Below are 18,537 nucleotides of genomic sequence, written 5' to 3'. Positions count from 1 at the left end.
ACCAGGGGTAGGCAATAATTTTTGATGGTGGGGGAGGGGGCACTCCAAGAATTTGGAAAGTGGTCGATGGCCACATAGAGGATATGCAGGGGGTCTGGGATGCAGAGAGGGTGCAGAAGGGAACTTGGGGTGTGGGATCTGGGAGGGAGTTTGCATGAAGGAGGGGACTGTGAACTGGGGTAGTGGACTGGGGAACAGGAGAGGATGCAGGGTCTGGGAGGAGTGTACAACCTTGGGTAGGGGTGCAGAGGTTTGGGTTGTGACCTTGGATAGAGGATTGGAGTGCAGGGACTGGAAGGTATATGGGTACAGGAGAGGATTCTGGCCTAGGGGAGAGGGTGAAGGATGAAGGAATGCAGAGTTTGGGAGGGGGTTGTAACCTAGTGCAAGACGGGGTGAAAGGTCTGGGATGGGGTTGTGACCTGAGAAGGGGTGTAGGAGGGCATTCATTGGGTGGGAAGGTGTATGGGGGGCGGGGAAGGTGGGGGCTGAATCAGGGATGAAGAAGTTTTGGGTTACATGGAATAAAAGTGCAGGAAGGGTCAGAGTTTTGGGGGGGGGGGGAGAGGGGCTGAAACAGATGAGTGAGATTTTTATTTATTTTAAATAAAAATACATACGAGCCATGTCTGCAAGACACCAATGTGCCGAAATACGAATAAAAAAAAATTAGCAATAAAATGGGTGGGCCAAGAATACTTCACTGCATACACTAATAGTAAAGGGAAAGCAATATTAACTATTCCAATTACTCCATTCTGAACAACCCCAGATGGGGACAGAGAGCTATATATAGCAGGGAATAAGGAGCAGAGGGAGAAAATGTAAGGGGAAAATAAGAGGAGCAGAGAAGGAGAGGGAGGCAGGATACAGTGATGAAGTGAGTGGGAAAGGAGAATAAAATGGCAGCTGCTGCATCCAAATGCTGTGTAAAGATAATTTGAACTACTTCAATTAGCATTCTCTACACATTTAGGAATAAATTTCAAGCCTCAATGTACAGAAATTGAGGAAAAACAACCTTCTCCTAAAGTCTCAAAATCAAAAGGCAGAAAATGTTTTTCTATAAATGATTTCATTTATGATTTGAAACCCTTTGCCCTGTTAATACTGTAACCAAGTCCGTGTCAGAGCTCAAGGCAGTTTTATGTGGTTGTTAAAGGGACTCTGGTTAGAGCGCCCACCTATTTTCCATTGTTATGGCCTTAACTCTATAAGCAACAATTTCTTTTTAGATTCAGATCAAACAGGGTAGAGGTGTAGTGCTTGCCTTCTTCATTTTCTGGCTGGAAACTGTCATAGGCACAGAGGCACAGCTGTGTCACTACAGCCAGGCTGCTAAAAGTTGCACGGTGTAGCCGCTGTTTGTTGGCTCTCCTGCCAATAAAAAAGTCCATCCCCCAAAAGCACGCTTAGCTGTCAGAAAGAAAGTGCTCCTGCCAACAAATCACTGTTCACATGAGCACTTTTTGATGGAAAATCTTTTGCCTTTGGGGGGATTTTTTAAAAACATCTTGAAAGTCAAAAGTTGTCATTCAATTGCTAGTGTAGACAAAGCCATAGAGTCTTGTATGAGAAGTTGGACAGACTTGTATACTTAATAGCAGGGTTAGTGCTGTCTCTTTACTGATCGTGGAACGAAAAGCTCTTTTACTGAATTTTAAATGAAGGATGTTTGGAGATCCTTGCATAAAAAGGAAATATATTATACTTCTTTCTCTATTCCACTATGACTCCTATAGCCAGATTGTCTTTTTCTTTGATTCTTCTATCCTAGCAGGAGTAATGTGCTCAAATATACTTTCAATTGTAATCTCTGATCATTACCCCTTTTTTATTAAACAAATCTCTCTAGAATAGATAGTAGTGGCCACTGAAAGAGGCAGTGACGCCGAAAAGCTTAAAGGTTAATGTTAATAACAGAATGGAACAGTATAATACAACATGGAACTGATTTTGAGTCTTTTCAGGGCGGCAGAACCCAACGCAAATTAGCTAATGCTGAATAGATCTCACTCAAGAAATGTAAAACCCTGGACTTAAAAATTTGAGACATGAACTTTTCTGTATATGCAACATCAATTCACAGGACCAGAAAGAAAAGCAACCAAAAATTAGGGATGTGAAAGTGAAACCATATAGATGGTTTAACACATGAGCCTGAGCTCATTGATTAAAGTGCATTGTAACATGCAGGTTCCCTGTACATATAGGCTGTGTCCAGACTCAGGGGTTTTTTCGGGAAAAGTAGCCTTTTTCCGAAAAAACTTCCCCTGCGTCCAGACTCAAGCTGCGTTCTTTCGAAATTAAATCGAAAGAACGCGGCTTTTCTTTCGATGGCGGTAAACCTCATTTCACGAGGAAGAACGCCTTCTTTCGAATATCAGAGGGGTAGCCGTGTTAGTCTGAATCTGCAAAAGCGACGAGGAGTCCTGTGGCACCTTATAGACTAACTGAAGTGTAGGAGCATAAGCTTTCGTGGGCAAAGACCCACTTCGTCAGATGCATGTAGTGGAAATTTCCAGAGGCAGGAATAAATATGCAGGCCAGGATCAGGCTGGAGATGACCAGGTGGATCCAATCAAGGAGGATGAGGCCCACTTCTAGCAGCTGATCTGGAGGTGTGAATTCCAAGAGAATAGAAGCTGCTTTTGTAGTTAGCAAGCCATTCACAGTCTTTGTTTAATCCAGATTAAACAAAGACTGTGAATGGCTTGCTAACTACAAAAGCAGCTTCTATTCTCTTGGAATTCACACCTCCAGATCAGCTGCTAGAAGTGGGCCTCATCCTCCTTGATTGGATCCACCTGGTTTAAACAAAGACTGTGAATGGCTTGCTAACTACAAAAGCAGCTTCTATTCTCTTGGAATTCACACCTCCAGATCAGCTGCTAGAAGTGGGCCTCATCCTCCTTGATTGGATCCACCTGGTCATCTCCAGCCTGATCCTGGCCTGCATATTTATTCCTGCCTCTGGAAATTTCCACTACATGCATCTGACGAAGTGGGTCTTTGCCCACGAAAGCTTATGCTCCTACACTTCAGTTAGTCTATAAGGTGCCACAGGACTCCTCGTCGCTTCTTTCGAAGGCGTTCTTCAATGTAAATAGGGCTTCTTCAAAAGAGAGCATCCAGACTCACTGGATGCTTTCTTTCGAAAAAGCAAGCCGCTTTTTCGAAAGTTCAACATGCAGTCTAGACACTCTCTTTCAAAAGAGGCTCTTTCGAAAGTATCTTTCGAAAGAGCCTCTTTCGAAAGAGGCTTGCAGTCTAGACATAGCCATGGGGAGCTGGCTTTTTGTGTACCAGCTCCAAGGGAGCCACTTGCCTCTCCTCCATGTTAACTGATACAGAGGGAGCAGTGTGGGAGGAGAAGCAGGTGGGAGCCAGAGTGTGCAGGGAGCTGGCTTTGAAGCCGGCTCCTTGCATGTATTGGCTTCCCTGCAACCCACACTGCTGTCTCACAGGCAGCAATGAGTGGTAGGGGAGGGGCCCAGGTGGCTCCCACCTGCCCTCTACCCCCACTTGTAACTGCTGACTTTTTTCAATGGTTACACGATTACTTAACTAAACACATATCAGCAACCATACTAGCTTTCCTTTAAAAGACAACTGCTTTATGCTGCAGTATGTTTCAATCATTACAAATGGACAGTTGAGATGAAAAAGTGATTATTTTCTTCAGTTCTAACATTACAAAGGATCTAAAACTAAAGACACTAAGACTTCAAACAGGATGAATATATTTGATGAAAGATTAAAAAGTCAAACCTAAAAAAACCCCATATTGGTCACTTCATCCAACATTTCATGAAGAAGGTATTCAAAATCTAAGATGTCGCAACTAGTTTAGAATATTGAGAGAGAGCTGTAGCTATCTAGCGAGAAATGACTGTCAATTTCACAACTCTTCCAGTTTTCACAACTCTGGCAGTTTTATGTCAATTCTCTTATCTCAAACGCTTATTTCTATAATGCAGGTACATATTGTAGTGATGCCCTGGAAACAGCGGCTACTTTTTGACTAGGTCAGGGGTCAGCATTCTTTTCAAACTAAAGAGCTGAACTACATCAAAATTCAGAACAAGTGGTCAACAAATAGCTATATAAGAATGCCCATTTGCAGGACTCGAAATATAAAACTTTATATTATTGATAATTGATATAATTATTAATAATAGCATAAATGAAACATTGTAGTCACAGACTATTTAATGGGACTTCTGCTACTGCACCTTTTCATGCATTTCTTTGAAGTCTGCATCATAACTGGTCAAATCCATCTTTATGCATGCATTCAGGTCGTCTTCTGTCAATCTTATGGCAGGAGGTTGAGGGTATCGGGGTGCAGGAATCTGAGTTGGAGTGTATGAGAGGCTCAGGGCAGGGGGTTCAGATGTATGATGGGCTCAGAGTTGGTGTGTGTGTAGTGGGGTGCAGGAATGTTATAAGCTGCGAGCAGATGGGGGCTGGGCCCCAATTCGGGGCTTGCTGGACAGGCTTCATTTTTAAATAAAGTAAAATATGTCCAACACAAAAGCACTGTGTCCAACGTTGTCTTTATTTATGGCAGGGGTGCAGAATCTTTTTTGGGTTGGGGAGCCACTGAGTTTGGGTGAAGGAGGCAGTTGTGAGACTTGAGGCACGGGGCTGAGATGCAAGAGTTTGGATTGTGACCTAGGGTAGGAGGGGACTGTGATCTGGGGCAGGGATTGGGGTGCAGGGTCTGGGAGGGGGCATGGGCTCAGGAGGGGGTATTGGCTCGCAAGTCATAGGTTGCCAACACCTGGACTACGTGATATCTCTTGGATGGACATTGATTAAACTACCCACCAACCCCAGTTATACATGAATTCACAACAAGAATTTCAAGTTTTCTAGTACAGACACTGGCATTTACCAGATAAAGATGTGGGCTAAACCAGTCCTTCTAGGGTACTGGAACATCCTGGATCTGTACTAAAGACTAGAAAAGGGGTGGGCAAAATTTTTGTGGAGGGCGGGGGGAGCACTTCACAAATTTTGGAAAGGGGCGGTTTTGGAAAGGGGAGTACACTTCACATGCTCTCCCACCCCCAGGCCAATCGGGACCTGGGGCATTGGAGGGTGCAAAGTCTCTTGCCCTCCCACCCTGCCTGGGGCACATGGTGCCTAGAAGAAACCGCCAGCTGTTTTGGACAGCTGGCGGTTCCCTCTAGGTGCCATACACCCTTGGTAGCACGAAGAGGCTTCACACACTCCCCCACCCCCCAGCCAATCAGGCCCTCAGAGCACTGGAGCTCGCCAAGTCATTCGCAGTTCAAAATGGCTGATGGCTCCCTTTATTTGCCACACGTCCCTAGCAGGGAGAGAGAGCCACCAGCTGCTTGGAACAGCGAATGAATTTGCGCATTTCTTGGCCATAAGGTCTCAACTGGCCTGCGGGTGGAACAGCAGCAGGGCAGGGAAGGGCAGGGCAGGGCAGGGCAGGTCAGATCATGGGCCAGATCCCTAATGTGGCCCATATCTTGCCCACCCCTGTTCAGGACACCAATGCAGTAAATTCAGGATTCACTGGTGTGGAGTCCAGACAGGTCTCCTGCTCTGTTAGTGATGATAATCGTTCAGTTGCATGCTTTTTCATATGCTCACTCAGTATATGTCAGCTTTGCGCAGATAGCTAGCATGATATACTTCATATGAGCCCCCCCCCCCAAAAAAAAACCCTCAAATAAAATATGAAGGCACCCAAGTCAGGTCTATCGTCAAGCAATGTACATTAATAGTCATAGGTAGCTAAATGGACTCTGAGCCCCTTATGTGTTTGTACTCGGCTCAATCAATAGTATGGATTTCACTATCGCCCCGGAAGTCAGCCAAAGAGTTAAGTTAAGGTACCCCAACTTTTATAAACAAAAATAAACATTCTATAATACACACCTTAACATATCATCTTACGAATTAATGACACGTTTGGTACCTCCCCTTGTACTTTCCTTCAAAGTATTCACTACACATTGTTATGCTTTCCCCGTTGATGTTTCAAACTATTTTATTATGTACTTAGCTGGGTGTCCTTGTACTGTCTTGGTGGAATGTATTTACATATTTCATGTGCTTTTAGCAGTGCTAGCAGTTCTAGTGCCAAAAAACACTAACTTGCAGGCAAACATCTGCTTTTGACACGGCCTGCCTATTACTCATAGTATAACTCTTGCTTACTTTGGTTCTAGAACCAAGCCCACGCTTCAGCTCATTCTTTCTCCTACACTCTGGGCTAGAGTGTCTCTTGAAAATAGAGAAATAAAGAAACTACAGCTTGGAGGACTTGCTGGGCAATTTCGACCTAAGATACACAACTCCAGCTATGTGAATATCATAGCTGGAGTCAACATACCTTAGGTCATATTGCTGTGGGGCCTCCATTGTGGAGGGGGAAGGGGTCAATGGGAGAAACGCTGCTGTCAACTTCCCTTGCACTTCTATTTCTGGTGGAATACTGAAGTCAACAAGAAAACTACCAACAGTTGATTTAGTAGGTCTTCGCTATAATGCTGATTGCCCATGAGGTATAGATGCTTGCTTAGAGAATGTGTGCAAAGACATACAGGTAGCTGATTTGTGTGTGTCACTCACTGAGTAACTTTCTGCAAGTATGTACCATTTTTATCCCACGTCTAATACAGTACACTATATGCAGTCCAAATTTACATCACTCTTGGGTTTTTACTGTTAACTTAAAACAGAAAGCAAAATTTCAGTCTGAGTTTGCTTTAGAACAGTGGTGGGCAAAAGGGCCCACCAAGTGGGTTTATTGGCCTGCGGACACCCTGCCACTCACCCACCCCCAGGCCAATCACGGTCAGGGGACAGGGGAACGTATGAAGTCTCCTCCCCCACCAATGGCACACAGGGCTTAAAATCAACCGCCAGGTTTGACTCTGAACACTGTGTGCCCACTGCAGGGTGAGGCAGGGAGCAAGAGACTTCTTGTGTTCTCCCCACCCCCAGGCCAATCAGGGCCTGAGGGTGGGGGAAAGTGTGCGAAGTCTCCTCTGCTCCTACTCTCACCCTGCAAAGGGTGCGTGGTGCTTAGAGTCAATGGCCAGCTGAGCAGCTGGCAGTTGACTCTAAATGTGGCACGCCCCTTCGAGGATAGGGCAGGGCGGGAGGAGAGTTTGCATGCTCCCCTGGCCCCCAAGGCCCCTGGTGGTTCTCTCTGAGGGTGAGCAGGGGCAAAGACTTCATGTGCTCCCCTCACCCCCAGGCCAATCAAGGTCTGTGGGCGGGGTATCAGGGAAGTGTCCTGGTCCCACCCCTTCTGCCTGAGGTTTCGCCCCTTCTGGGGCAGCCCAGGGTCACTTCAAAAATTTCTGAAGTGTGCCCCCGGCTAAAATGATTGCTCATCCCTGCTTTAGAACTTGTTTGTGTCTAGGAGTTGCTCCCTGCAAAAGCCCTCTGTCCTGGTTCCTAGATATCTCTGCTTCAGATACTCACAACATTTTACATCTGAGTTCAATCTAATAAGACAAGTCTGGTCAGGCTGCTAGGGTAAATCAGCTCTATGTAGGGTTTTAGCACCTGACATGTATGAATGCTGAAATATCCCTTGTGGAGTTTACTTTTAATTTTTACAGGATATGGCTGCCTACAGTAACAATTGAGACGTATTAGTGGTCTATTTGTGGTCCTTAAATAGAACAGACTCTGGCTTCCTGAAGAAGGAAGTCATGTGTAAACAAACAAATTCTTACAACTCAATGCACAGCAAGTACACACGACAATTTGTCTTGGTTTACTGTGGGAAAGGGATAGGCAGAAAGTATGTAAGAGTACTTATTATATTGTATTGATAACAGAGCAAATGTTTTGAGAGAAAAATAAGATAAAACCATAGTATAAGTTTGTCCAAATATGAGGAGAGGCATAGGCTGAACAGAAAAGAACTGAAAGCATTCATGCTATCCCAATTCTGCTAAAAAACACTGCAGTTAAAAATTATCTTGCAAGTGAAAAATTAAGAACTGAGTTAACCACTTCTTAAGAAGCCAAATAATCTGCTGAGGACTCAAGGTTATGTAAGATGGCATCTAATGCAGAAGACTTCTCTAAAGAATTTGAATAATAATAATAGGTAGGAAACTACACTGCGCCTTTAAATAGCACAAACAGTTACTCACACTCGTGAAACGAGGAGTAATGGTAGCTTGGACTAGGAAGCCTAGTCCGAACTATCTAGTCCGCACTAGCGGACATTTAAAAATGGAGGCGCCCGGCTTTATGCAAATGAAGCCCGGGAAATTCAAATCCCGGGCTTCATTTGCAACTCTGGTTGCCTACATTACCACCCTAGTTCGAACTAGGATGGTAGTGTAGACATACCCACTCAGGCTACATCTACACTGCAGGGTTTTGCCAGCAGAGTATGCTAATGAAGCACTCATTAGCATTTGTCACTCTGTCATTAGCATATTCTCTGCTCAAGGCAAGAGGTTTTTGCGCAAAAACAAGCAGTGTAGATGGGTGGGGGCTGAGCCTCGAGCTGCGGACCACCTGCAAGGCAGCTGCAGACCACTAGTGGTTCACAGACTGCATTTTGAGAACCACTGGTCTATACTTTTCAATGACAGAAATAGTAGATACTTCCTAAAGTGCCTCTGAGCATGCAGGTGAGCCAATATCCAAAAGGAAGATAAATAACTGACAAAAGAATCCCACTGATTACCAAGTCTAGATTTTGAGATAACTGTACTATATGCTTTAATGCCCGTGATGGTGTCCTCTTAATGATTCAGACCTTTTTAGCAAGTCGGCTAGACGAGGGAATACATTAACTACCTTTTTTTGGGATGGCTTTTAACTAACATTAACTTTTTGAAGGTCTGAAGTATGATTCCCAAGTACAAGTTGGGGAGAAAAGCAAGTATAAATACTGGGTTTTCTGTTAGTAAACTGCAGTATCTGATGACTGGGAACTATAGATGTGTGTAGTCTCCTTAGCCGACTAAAGTTTTATAACTGCAGCATCATAGGCACCAAGCCCTAATGGCAAGGACTACTGAATTAGTTACTTGAGTCAATTTAAAAGGAAACTTTTAGTCAAAGGAAATTTTTAGTCAATTTAAAGGAAACTTTGTCTCTCTGAATGTTTTCACTTGCATTTTGACAAGTATTTTTAGGAAGACTAGATCACTGATTTGTAACAAATTTATTCCACCGAATAAGTGTCCCGGAGTGTAAGATTCATGCTATGGTTTGTAGCATGACTGTAATGAGCTAGAAATTTCTGAGAAAGATAACCCTAAAAGCTAAATTATCCTAAGGAAAATTTCTGCATCTAGGTCAAGAAAGGAATAGTTAGTATAAAAGGTCAGAGAGAAAGTCTATGTAGATTGTTGAGAGTCAAGACACCTAAACATACTTTTCTAATCTATATTGCTAAATGAGAAGCTTTTTCAAGCTAACACTTCAACATATTTTGCATTTGATCACCAACTTTTAATTTAAATATACAATAAAGATAAAATTAAAACATTTAGAATATTATGAAATTATGGAATATTTTCCCAATTTTCACATCTTAAACAGCTGAACTGTATGAGTACTGGTAATAACCTGAGAGATACACAGGAGGGTACATTTCAAAAGCTGATATAATGAGTTTGCCTGAGATCTCAGAAAGGGAAGCAGGGAAGCTGAATTGGTAAATTTGAGTCTTTCTGGGACCTGGCCACTTGGACAAAGATGTGTATTTAACTTCAGCCATCTCCTGTTCCCTTTGATATAATCACCATGTTTTTTGAAGAAATATAAGGGAGTCCTAATAAGGGAATCTTATTTATAGATGAAAAGAGTCCTTGTTGATCTCAGAGACTAAGGACTTGTGCTCACTGTTTTTGTTAGCTCAAGATGCCTCTCAAATTTAATCCAACTCCCATTCATACATCATAAGTCTCTAGCTTGAGTAAAGCAATACCTTAAACTAAAGCTGTAAATTAATCACAGTTACCTCAAGTGGTTAACTCAAAACAAATTAACACATTTAAAAATTAGATTAAAAAAAGAGAATAGTACTTTTCAATTCAAATCATACGAGTACAGTAGTGCAATCTCTTTATCATGACAGGGAAAATTACAAATGTTTTATATATTCAAAAATATTTATCAAATGTAAGTTGGCATTCTATCATTTTTAACAGTGTGAGTACAACTATTAATCAAAAATTTTTAAATCTTGTGATTAATCATGATTTATTTTTAACAATTTAATAGTACTACCTTAAAGTCAAGCTAACTGCTTTGTGAGGGCATGGATTGAAGAATTAGTGTTGTCAGCATTGGACCTAATAATGCAATTATGATGCAGCGGTTCCAGTTACATTACCTCATGGACGCACAGAATATGCATCCTCTTTTAATCCAATTTATGAGCAAAACAGTCCCCCCCCAAAAACAAAAATCTATGATAAAAATAAACTATTTAAATTACAAAATTCAAAGTTGATGTGACTGACTCCATTAATCCAATTTTTGTGGCCACATATCAAATTGTGGGGGGAAAAGACAAGAGGAAGTGCTACCCATCAGCCTCCAAGATGTATGCGAGGGGTAAAGATACAGAAGGGGCATGCTGGAGAATATTTTAGAACTAGCAGGAGTACTAAAGGAAGACAAGACCATTGCAGAGAAACTAAATGAATTATTTGTTTTGGTTTTCAATGCAGAGGATGTGAAGGAGAGTCCTACACTTGAGATACCCTTTTTAGGTGACAAATCTGAGGGACTGTTCTAGATTAAAGGGATCAATAGAGGATGTTCTGGAACATTATTAATAAACTTAACAATAAGAAGTCACCAGAACAAGATGGTATTGTTCTGATGGTATACCCAAGAGTCCTGAAGAACTCAGATGTGAAACTGCAAAACTTAATTGTGATTTGCTAATGCAATGCCTTTTTTTTTTTTTTTTTTTAAAGGCTCCCTAAGTGATCCTGGCAATTACAGACAAACAACTTAACACTAGAGCAAAAAAACAGAATTATCAGATGTGCAGATAAACATGATGGCTGTGTCTAGACTGGCCAGTTTTTCCAGAAAATCAGCCGCTTTTCCAGAAAAACTTGCCAGCTGTCTACACTGGCTGCTTGAATTTCCGCAAAAGCACTGACTTCCTACTGTAAGAAATCAGTGCTTCTTGCGGAAATACTATGCTGCTTCCATTCAGGCAAAAGTCCCTTGGCGCAAAACTTTTGTGTAAAAGGGCCAGTGTAGACAGCTCAGATATGTTTTCCGCAAAAAAGCCCCGATTGCGAAAATGGCGATCGGGCCTTTTTTTTGCGGAAAAGCGTCTGTGCCAATCTAGACGCTCTTTTTCGAAAATGCATTTCCAGAAAATCATGCCAGTCTAGATGTAGCCGATATGTGGGGGAAGAGTCAACATAACTTTTGGGAGCCATGATTTCCCTTTTCAAATCTATCAGAATTCTTTGAGAGGGTCACAAAATATGTTGACATGGTCTTTCAGAAAGTCCTTGACAAAGTCCCTCACCAAAGGCTGTTAAGCAAAGCGAGCAACACTGGATAAAAAGGAACATTTTCTCATGGATCAGTAAATGGTTACAAGACAGAAAACAAAGAGTAGGAATAAATAGTCAGTTTTCAGAATAAATAGAGGTAATTTGCATGGGCTCCCAAGAATCTGTGCTGTTCAACGTATTCATAAATGATCTGGAAAAAGACAAATTATGAAGTAGTAAAGTTTGCAAATACTCAAATCCAAAGCAGCATGCAAAATGTTAAAAAGGGACCTTGATGATACTTGATGGTGCCTGGGTAAGAAATTGAAGATGAAATTCAATTATGATAAATTCGAACTAATGCATATTGGAAAACAATCAACTATAGATGCAAAGTGTTGGGTCTAAATTAAGGATGTTAAGTAGCAAGTAAATTACTAATCTTGTACTCGATACAATTTGTACTGAATACACAATTAGTCGATAAGGGGCCACTGTGGCTCTGAAGTTTAAATGTATTAGGTGCCAGATGTACAGGCAGCCTGGCTCCAACTACCTTTAAACTGCAAAGCTGCAGTGGAGGTCAGTCCGGGACCCAGCATGACTCTAAGCTTATCAGGTAGTCGTCTAACTGATTACTCTTTTACATCTGTAGTTTAAATTATTTTTTTTCTAAAATCTTTACGGAGTGTGACTGCAAATAGTACTTTGAAACATGCGCTCAATGTACAGTGAGTAGTCCTGTGGTACCTTAGAGACCAACAAAAATATATGCAGTATGAGCTTTCATGGGAAAAACCTACTCCATCAGATGAGCTGGGAGAATGTACAGTATACAATGTACAGTCGCAGTCAAAAAAGCTAGAAACCACAAAGAAAGAAACAATAAGACAGAAAATATCTCACCACTACATATATCGATGGTATCCCCACACCTTGAATACTGCATGCCATCCTGGTTGCCTCATCTCAAAAGATACATGAGAATTGGAAAAGGAAAAGAAAGGGCAACACAAATTATTAGGGGTATGGAAGCTTCAATATGAGGATGGGACTATTCATCTTGGTGAAGAGATATGCAAGGAGGAATATGATAGAGGTCTATAAAATGATAAATAGCGCATGGAGAAAGTGAATAAACAAGTGTTATTTATCCCTTCACATAAAACAAGAACCAAGAGTTACGCGATTAAATTAATAATCAACAGGTTTGTTTTAAACAAAAGGAAGTACTTCCTCACACAATGCAGTCAACCAGTAAATGTCATCATCAGGAGATGCTGAGAAGGCCAAAATATAAGCAAGTTCAAAAAAGAATTTGATATTTTTGTGGACAGATAAATCAATGGCCATTAACCAAAACAGCGATCGGTGCAACCTCATGCCTTAAGCCTCTAATATACCACCCCACGGGAACACCTTTCCAGAAAGCACCAGTCAGCCCTACAGATATCACTTAGGCAGAAATCTCCTACAACTGTGCACATGGGCGCACACTCACCTAAAATAGGCAAGTACTCAAAGAACAAAGCATTTCATTTCAAGGAAGATCCCCACAACACAGATGTTACTGTAACTTCACCTGTCTTTCCTACATCCAATGTCATCTATGTGGGATAAATCTCCGCAGTTCTTTTTCCCCTCCATCAGCAAGAAGCAATATTCCTCATGGAAGAGGTGAGATAGAGCAGTGCAGTGATGAGGAAGCAATAAGTGAGCGCAAAAGATGTGCTAAGGCTGCTTGTGAGGACTGTTCAACACAGTTTTCTCTGAGTGTGTCAGAGGGATACATCTTGATATCTCTCAAGTTTCATCTCACATGCAGATTGAAACCAGAAATATGCAATCAGGCAGGAGGAGACCAAAAACCCCCAAAGCAAATAAATACAGTACTTATTTCCTGCGAAGTAAAGTTTCAAAGCTGTATTAAGTCATCGTTCAGCTGTAAACTTTTGAAAGAATAAGCATAATGTTTTGTTCGGCATTATAAACATTTCAGAGTTATGAACCACTTCCATTTCCAAAGCGTTCAAAACTATGAAGTTTTACTTTTTGTAATCTTAACAAAATCCTTTAAAAAAAAAACTAAATTAAAAGAAAAGCTCAAGTAAACAAATAGATTTAAGTTTTCTCCATTTTTTAAACAACTTTCAAAACATTATTTTTGAGAAATAAAATCGTATTTTTGGCTTATATATTTTGATTCAACTTTGACTGATATCCCAAAATGGAATAAACAGCTTCACAAATCTATCTCAATTTATATTTATATAAAGGATAATTAGCTATATTAACAATCACCAAGTTTCTGGTAAGTAAATATCTATCTAATTAATTTACTAGATCTGTTTTAATTCTAAATGTCAAATGCCTTCATTTAAGTGAATTTCTCTTTCCCTCCATGAATGACCTCAAAAATCCTGTTATCCCACCATTTAGACAGAATAAAAGCTTTATCAGAATAAATTAATTCATGGAATTCAGTAGTAAAAGACTAAAAATGTTCAAAATTTGCAAATTATAATTACATACATTTAAATAAAATTTTAATAGAATTAAATGAAGTATACCAAAGGAAATTCTAGGATTATATAAATGATTTAATTCAAGATCACATTACAAATTCTTCATCTGAAATGTTATGCCTTCTATTTACTGATTTAGAATGAGATTATTTCTAGTAAGAAACATGAAAAGCAAAGAAGACAAACTCTGATGTTTGATACAAAGCATAAACCTTTATGATTTGTTAATTTTTATTACTCATAAAGACTCAATTATGAAAACAGCTTAATCTATTAATTTATTTACTATTGAATATGTGGGAAAGACTGAATAACAGGGTAGATTTTTCTATACTGTGAAGGAAGTATTATTAAATAAAAACACACTGCAGTGTGATAGGTAATAAAAAGACTTACCATTCATGTTGAAAAGCTAGCGTTCAGAAACATATTGCTCATAACATTAATCCAACACTTGAGGAAGTTATGTTAATCTCTAGGGATACAAGCACTGATCCAGTAAACTCACATACACTAGAAGTATAACAGATAGCACACATAAATCCAGAAATCTTGTCTTCATTAAGAACTCCTGGAGATGTGAAACAACTATCAAATACGAAATACCAGTATTAAACACCAAATTGATATTCAGGATATGGATGTTTAATTTTGCTCATTAGACTACTTGTTTTCTAACCAGCATTACCTCTACATGTCTAAAGCAACTGAAAATGGCAGGGGGGAAGAAGGGGGAGCATTAAAAAGCCAGGATGTTTTAAGATGGTCTCGATTCTATCAAGCACTGGTTGTTTCCATGGCAACCTTAGACCAGAATTATCTATTGAGTTCTACCAAACCAAAAGATACTCAAAAAGATTTAATCCATCCAGACAATATACACCTCTATATTTTTTATTTAACATTTAGCATTTATCCCACTGAAGTTCTATTGTGTTTCTTTTTCAAAAGCTTACAGACACTCCATGTTAGTGCATGTAACTTCTTTTTGAACATATTTCCATGCTGAATCAGAAATTAAATTCTCTCCGCTATTAATCACCTACACACCTCACATTTTAATAGTATCTCAGTACTCACATACACTAAAAATACATAATATTAGTGACTCTTCTGATAAACTGTGTAATCCAGATTGCTAATGTTATCTCATTTTTAATAATTATGGGAAAATGGAAGGTTGATATGAGTAATGGAAATAGGCAATTTTGGAGACTGGGATTTGCAGCATTAAAATATATCTTAACCACTCTTATCTCTACATTAACATAAGTAGAGTAGATGCTCAACTGATCATATTTAAATTACCCAGGAACTGAAGAGGAAATACAGAATTCTGCATGCTGAAGTCATACTAATTTGTTCCTGTTGTAAAATCATCATTATAAAAATTGGCCAATCACATGTGCTCTCTGTCAATGTTTTCCCATAGAATTAAGGAGTATGGCTTCCTCACACACACACACACACACATCTAAAAGGGACACAAAATAACCTCATCCAAAGACTCTTAAATACATGTTACCTATTTTACAGAATAAGAAACAAACACAGATGATTTGCTCAAGGTCAAACACTGAGTCAACGGCAAAACCAGGAAGAGAACCCAAGGTTCAGAATACATACCCTATTAACCCACTCATACTACTAAACCACAAGTCTAGATAACTAAATGCACTAAAAAGCCACAAAGAAGCAACTTCCTCTTCAAGTACTGTAGCTGCATCAAAAAGTGCTTTGCAAAACAAGTTCAACCGAGAAAAAGAACATTCAGGAAATTCCATTACAACAGTGGGTGTTATACTAATAAAATAAACTTTTATTAGTCACCTCAGTATTTATAAGGGTCCTCCTGCTTGTATTTCCTTTTAGAATTATATTTACTTGGGAGAGTTCAGGAACAATTTACTAGGTAGGGCACCATGTAGTGTCACCTAAACAGTTAATAAGAACACAACAAGTGCAGAGGTGGGAGGACATTTATGAACATTTTATGCTGCTTATTAGATAAGTGCTTATCAATAAATATATATATTTATGCTACATTATTCTATGACATGAAGAAAAGCTATTATGCAGTCTGATATGATCAAGACTACTCTTTTTCTGCTTATGTTGTACTCTGTAAAAACACAAAGAGAGTAAAATACATTTAGTACAGTATTTCTTTCTGAAGAGGCAAAGCAAGAAAATTTGGCACTTAAGGGTAGACAGGCTTTTTGTCTACATCCCAGCATTCACTGTTCCTATCGACCTGAGAGCCACAATAGTAGTGAATTAAGAGTCCTAAATATACCATATAGACATAGTGACAAGGAGTCCTGTCGAAGTGGGTCTTTGCCTACGAAAGCTTATGCTCCAATACATCTGTTAGTCTATAAGGTGCCACAGGACTCCTGGTAGCTTGCAGATCCAGACTAACACGGCTACCCCCTCTGATACATATAGACATAATGCATGCATTATTCTTTGTCTACGGATTAAACTCAGAGCAAAGATTTACAGTTAATACCTGCAAATTTCAACTTAAAATTATGTATATTCATGGCCACTGTCACTGGTTCACAAACTCTGCTAACACAAAAATGCTACAACCATTGTGCATAATTATTGCTTAAAATAGCACTTTAAGAACAAGCGCTCACTATGTTTCATCAACAGATATGACATTCCATTTCCTCCTCAAACATGTCATGCAATCAAGCTTGTCTTAAAATAGAGGCTCATATGCAAACAGGCCACAGTTTGTGAAGTCATTAATAGGTCAATACCATTTATTCCTTTTATTAAACTATTGAATTAACGACACTGCTACAATATTTTTCAAGTAACATTCTCAACATTTAAGAAATTTGTTGAAAGCTTCAAATAGAGCCTGATGAAACATATTATCTTCTTCTCGTGAAGACACACTTGTTTAGTATTGCAGAGTGGTTCAGACATGTTAGGGGATCATGGGGCTCAGAGGTTCATCAGATTTGTACTTTCTATTTTGAATATTAGATGGAATTTTATATTATATTACTTCTGGAGTATGCAACATATGAGTGTGCAACATATATTTATGAATTAAATCTCACAAGACAGGTGAGGGAAGAACTGGGGATGTAGTAGCCTTGTTTTACAAAGGGAGAATCTGACACTCAAAGTAATTAAGTAACTTGCTAAGGTTCCCACAGGAAGGTTATGGCACAACCAAGAATGGAACCCATGACCCCTAATTCCTTGTGCCTTAATAGTAAAGCTATCCTTCTATACCAAAGTGTCAGACATTAGGTCCTCCCAATGGGGATCTCGGAGAGAACACAATCGATATCATAGTCCTCTGCATCCATTCTGCCCCTCTTGATCCAGGGCAGCATGGTTCTGGGTCAGCAGTATGGATAGGGCCTCCCCAATGCCTCAACCATACCCTTTGCACATGCGGAGGAATCCCACATCATAGACAATAAACCTGTTAAGTTCCCTTTACAGAAAAAAAAAAACCAACAAAACCCAAGTCTGTGCACCTTTCATACTTTTTACTATGAAGCTAAGGTGAAAAGTTTAAGGTACCTGGGGTCATGCCACTTATCCCTACCCTCACAACAATTCTATGTCAACACAAAACTAGTTTATCCCTTTCCATCTCAGCAGAGTCCTCTACCTCCATTCTGTCTCTCGACTAAACTTTCTGGTTTCCATGTTTGTCTTTCATTTTTCATCTTTTGAGATTACAGCCATTCCAAGCATACACATTCACAAATCAAATTCACATTAGGCATGTGTGTTAACTTGGCCTTTTCTACATAACACAATACTATGACATAGGAAGATTTTGCTAAAGCCTATTACATTCAACAATAAAAATTACTTGTGGCATTCTGACCCACTACTGTAACCAAATTCATGTATGAAATAAATACAAGTTACATTTAAAAATAAATTCAAATATATATATCTACTATATATTTGAGAGAGTGTGTGTGTCTGTCTGAGTCCATTTGTTCAAGAGCTCCTTCTAAATAGTAATGTCTAGGACACCAAATTTGGTATGCAGCTTCCTCTTATGATAACTTAAAGCAGGGCTACTGAACATGTGGCCCACAGCCTATTTGTTTGCAGCTCCGCAATGTGGCTTGGGTTTACACAAAACAAAAAGTAGTCAATATGCATTTTTGGAGTTAAATTCCTGGACTGTCATTGCTCATTAAAAGTGTTGTCATGGGTGGAATTCGGGAAAATATTTCATTTTATTAATATCAGCAGAACTGACTTAAATGGGGCCTGCGTGTTGTGTAGTCATGCCTTAAACTTTGTATTCATGCCTGTCAGTGTGATAGAAGCTATTTACATATATATTTGCATTTATATGCAACTTTGCATATAAGTTGCGGCCCTCGGCATGTGCAGTCAATTATCAGTGTGCCCCTGGGGCTTCCAAAGTTGAGTAGCCCTGACTTAAAGCAAGGTTAAGTGTTTAGCTGTATCAAGACAATGGGGTTTGCCTGAAATATGACTGTTTCTCATAAATTCAA

At 39.8% G+C, this 18,537-nt stretch overlaps 1 protein-coding gene across 4 annotated transcripts in view; it reads right to left on the bottom strand.

Moving 5' to 3' along the window:
• PRKACB (protein kinase cAMP-activated catalytic subunit beta) overlaps positions 1 to 18,537 on the bottom strand; it is a 128,527-nt gene that overhangs the window by 44,612 nt on the left and 65,378 nt on the right. The window contains exon 1 of one of the 4 annotated variants that reach the window (XM_006120296.4): positions 14,417 to 14,439. The exons of the other annotated variants lie outside the window; for them this stretch is intronic. Coding sequence (XP_006120358.1) covers positions 14,417 to 14,423 — 7 coding nt within the window. The 5' untranslated portion in view covers positions 14,424 to 14,439. Of the gene's footprint in view, positions 1 to 14,416; positions 14,440 to 18,537 lie in introns of those variants that run through there. 4 annotated transcript variants of the gene reach the window in all.

Source organism: Pelodiscus sinensis, chromosome 9 (assembly GCF_049634645.1).
Source record: "Pelodiscus sinensis isolate JC-2024 chromosome 9, ASM4963464v1, whole genome shotgun sequence".
NCBI classification, from domain to species: Eukaryota; Metazoa; Chordata; order Testudines; family Trionychidae; genus Pelodiscus; species Pelodiscus sinensis.
Note: the sequence above shows the minus strand (reverse complement) of the source record. Positions and strands in the feature narration are given on the sequence as shown.